The 4,353-nt window shown below is 39.7% G+C and overlaps 1 protein-coding gene across 1 annotated transcript in view; it reads left to right on the forward strand.

The window, feature by feature from the left end:
* Positions 1 to 4,353, forward strand: part of tmem255b (transmembrane protein 255B) — a 19,259-nt gene that overhangs the window by 23 nt on the left and 14,883 nt on the right. The window contains exons 1-3 of the mRNA XM_032533452.1: positions 1 to 340; positions 1,146 to 1,288; positions 1,408 to 1,470. The exon at positions 1 to 340 is cut by the window's left edge and continues 23 nt beyond it. Of these exons, the coding sequence (XP_032389343.1) occupies positions 277 to 340; positions 1,146 to 1,288; positions 1,408 to 1,470 (270 nt within the window). The 5' untranslated portion in view covers positions 1 to 276. The remainder of the gene's footprint in view (positions 341 to 1,145; positions 1,289 to 1,407; positions 1,471 to 4,353) is intronic.

Raw genomic sequence — 4,353 nt, forward strand, 5'->3', positions numbered from 1 at the left:
TCTCTCTCTCTCTCTCTCTCTCTCTCACTCAGGCTTCAAGAAAAGTTGAACTCGTGTGAGCTCAGAGTCAGGTGTAAACACACATATGAAATCGCACTCTTATTTATTATAACGATGTTTCAATTTTAAGAAAAAAGCAGCTTGTTGCCAGTGCAGGATGAGGACTCTGTTTTGAATCAATAGGGACAAACGAAACGCCACGCAAAGCGTCGCTTCAGCTGCCTGATCTCATTTTATTCTCCAATTTTAGAGCTAATTCACCCGGATTGAGTCAAAATGCCGCAGCCTGAACCCCAGCAGACAACTCCAACAACAGCGACAGAAATACTGGATCCAGCAGGTAATTATGTCAAGTTTTATCCTGAGATCTTCTAACCTGACTCTTTAAGCTGCAGGCTACAGCAGCATCTTTAATATCATTAAGGCATTCTTTTTTCTTCTAGTGTGCTTTAATTCAATAGATAGGTTTCTTGTGAGGAAAAAGTTCTCCAAAGCATCTCTTCATCATCCAAAAAACACTTTACACTTCAAACATTACACTATTTTTTTTAGATAGAAAAACACTTTAAATGCTTCTCATATCCAGAGATGGAAAGTACATGTAGGCTACCTAAGTACTGTCTTACACATATTATGAGAAAGGCTATTTCTACTAGTATTTGAAGACCCTATTGATTGGTGCTCTAATGGCAGTGAAAAAGAAAACAGAAAGTCTTGCATACTGGTGATGACATAACCTATATGATGCCTTGTTATACAGTAAATCAAACCACAAAGCAGTCTATAAAACAAATCCACCATATCCAGCTATGAACATGTGTACTTTTTATTGATACTATGTAAGATTTTGAATGCATGACTTTTACTTGTAATAGAGTGTTTTTACATTGTCGCACTGGCACTTTTCCTGAGGTAAATGATTATAGTCCGATCATCTATCGTCCACCACTGCCAAAAGAAATAGAGAACTGAAAGAGAATGTAATTAAATTATTTCAATATGTTCATGTTGCAGAAAAGAGGTTAAAGCATAACAGAGGTTAAAGTTTTGGAATTTAGAATTTAGAATTGGGTTGTGAAAGGCATGTAATCTGAGGGTTCAGGATGTAATGGATGTAAAGGGTTCCCCCTGTCATCCATCCTCAGTTCACTACCTGCGTCGAAGGAAAACCGCTCTGTGGGTGACGGTGTCTCTGCTGGCTCTGTCTCTGCTGGTGATGGCTGTGGGTCTGATCTCTGCCACTCGCACCACCAACGTGCCTGTGGCTGGATATTACGCCGGCATCGTCGTGAGTGACAGTCTACTCTCACCTTCAAAATCCCTAAATGTCTCTGTCCTGACACTGAGAAAGCATTATTGTTATTAACAATTTGCATGTCTTCCACTTTGATCTCTTTGTACCTCCAGCTGAGTTTTGGAGCATTTCTGGGTATTGTTGGCATCCACCTGTTGGAAAACCGTAGGCCCATGGTGAGTCTGTTTCTCTGACTCTCACACATTTAAAACCACATTTCAATGATGATTTCATTTATTCCATCTATTTCTTCTTCATTTGGACAACTGTACTATTTAAGTATAAACTATGTGTGCTTTAAACTTCAAGAAATGTCTCATTGATAAATGCATGGTATTTTATTTATTAGCTGTAGCTACATTTCCACAACCTTTGAAGGTGCTACATGTACAACATTCAGAGTCGGGGCGAGGACTGCCAGCACACGGCTCTCACCTCTGACGTCACAAGCAAACATGGAGGTGGCTGAGCCAAAATGGCAACGATGCTGACAGAGCTAACAGTGTTAATTGGGGTCAGCTCACACTCACCGGAGCCACCGGAGTGGGATGGAAGTGGAGGGTGTGCATTAAGCGTCCATGGTCCACATGAGCACCGCTCTCCTGCAGCAGCTAGACATTGGGACATAAACAAAAAGAAAGGGAGGGAACAGGGAGGGCAAACAGTTTCAAAGGGAGGGACTCATGTGCACTAACATGCATTAGAGGGTGACAATTTTTCGGGAATCCCGCGGGTCACGGTATTCCCGTGTGCGTCTCGCGGTACGGAAGTCAATTTCACTGTTGGTAGGTAACATGATAGGGACGAAATAGAGCATAGAAATCAACGGAAGTGGGCGGGACGGAGAAATGTGTGTTTTGAGTGTGAGAAGATGATTAAGCTAATTCCTGCAGAAGTCAAGTGGCAAAGATTTCTTATAATAAGTTTTTCTCACATATTTGCAGGGTAGTAACATTCTTACCTGACACACTGTTATCCCGAATGAGTTGACTTTAATAGAAATGTGCATGGAAACCCGTTGCCTAAAACCGTCTGTTTTTACACAAGGTGAAACTAAACAGGTCAAGTTGTATTAAGTTGAAGCAGAAGACCAAGAAAACCAAGTTTGTATTAGTAGTCATTACTAAAAATCCTTATTTAGCATAAGTTATTTTTTCTACAGTCTTTTTGTCTAAAATAAGCATGTTAAGTTGTTAAGTTACAGCTGTAGTGCATTACATTTTGATATTAATGAATTTCCTTTACATTCAAGCCATTGCCAAATGAGTTGCTACAAAGCTGATTAAGACTACACATCTCTCTCTGTATTTCTCAGTATGGCTGTGTTTAGAAACTGGTGTCCTCCAGCGACTTTTGTGCGCAAAAAATAGAGGGAAGATAATTACCTCTTCTGAAGAGTCCATCATGTTTGCCAGCAACTGTGTGGAAGAAGTTTGGGGGGGGTGCGCTATCACAGAAGGCTGTATCATGTGGGAAATATAGCTTTAAACATGCAAAGAAACGTGATAGATATAAAACATTAGGCTACTTATCAATACTACAGAAAATGTTTGTTCACAGGTATTTGGCTTTCTTTATGACAGCTTTGCTTTAATTACAATGTATTAAATACATGTGCAGCAGAAACAAGGAAAGGAGATCAATGTACACCGAATATTATAAGATTCCATTGTGCTGAATAGCATACCATGCAACTGCACTCAGTCCCCACCCAGGTCTTGGTCAAGGTACAATTAATGTAGTTAAACCTAAACACTAAATCAACCGTACAAAACTAAAACCCAGAAAACATAAATGCACACCCAAAACATTAACAAAATATTAATAAAAACACACTTTAACTGTTCCCATGAGCCTTTGCATCGCTAAGAGCACATAACAGATAATGATCCCAACCCTCCCATACAGAAACTTAAGAACCTTAAAGGCTGTTTTATGCTTCTGCGTTGAATCATCGGCGTACCCCTGCAGACCCTTCTGCATCGCAGCGAACCCCTCTCCGATCCCTCCGCCATAGCTCGATGTGCACGTCCAAAAATATTTAACTTTGCATCGAGGCGACGCAGACCGCAACTGTCACAGGTCAACCTGTGTGTTGACAGGTGTTTCAAGCAGCCTACTGTGGGGAGTAGCAACATGATAGTAGACAGACATAAGCTTTGCAAATAAACTCATATACCTCAATAACTCAGACATATTTTGGTCACAATAACGGGGTTATCCATTTGTCGTTTTTTTTCCATTTGTAAGTTTTGAAATTAGCACTTCGCCAGCAAGCAGTACTTTGTTGGCAGTTAAGCTCAAGTTTGCTGGCTAGCATCTAGCATAACATAAACTGTCTCTCTTTTTTTCGCTCGCCAGTGTCGAAAATGGCAGAATTTCATGATTGATCCTCCGGAAACCACACACCCCCCATTGTTCTAAATGCACCGTGATGCAAAAGAACCCCGACACAGAACTCCGAAAGAGTCACAACGCCGTAGGAGCGATGGCATAGCTGTCCCGTGGAGTTGAGTTATCTCTGCTCAATATGATCTCAGCATGCCATACTTCAGCTGATTATTTCAAACAACTAATGTGATTTAGTAATGAATATGTTTTTTAACAAAATATGAATAAGTAGTGAGCTCTAAAAAGTTAAATTACAACTAAATCTGGGTTTACAGACTTGGGTTTGCAGACTCTACCTTGCCCTGCACCGAACACAATGAGTTAGCAACAAGCTGATGAAAAAAGTAAAGCATTTAGCAGCTAAACAAGAGTTTAACCCAATTTTTAAATGTGACAATATGTAAGTGTTTTACATCTTGTTCTGTTGCACCCAAGTGGCCCAACAATCATTATTGAATTATAAAATGCATTCAGCATGATTGTTGGCACTTTTTTTTTTACGATGACAGCTCAAGTTGTGTATATATTCTGTTTTTGTTTTTCTCTCTCAAGGTGACGTCTTGTCAGCTTTTTGAGATTTATAATATTTATCTTCTAAAAAGAGGCATTGTTCCTGGAAAGCAAAAACATATGTATACAGTATATATATATATATATATATATATATA

The sequence above is a fragment of the Etheostoma spectabile genome, chromosome 1 (assembly GCF_008692095.1).
Source record: "Etheostoma spectabile isolate EspeVRDwgs_2016 chromosome 1, UIUC_Espe_1.0, whole genome shotgun sequence".
Lineage (NCBI taxonomy): Eukaryota > Metazoa > Chordata > Actinopteri > Perciformes > Percidae > Etheostoma > Etheostoma spectabile.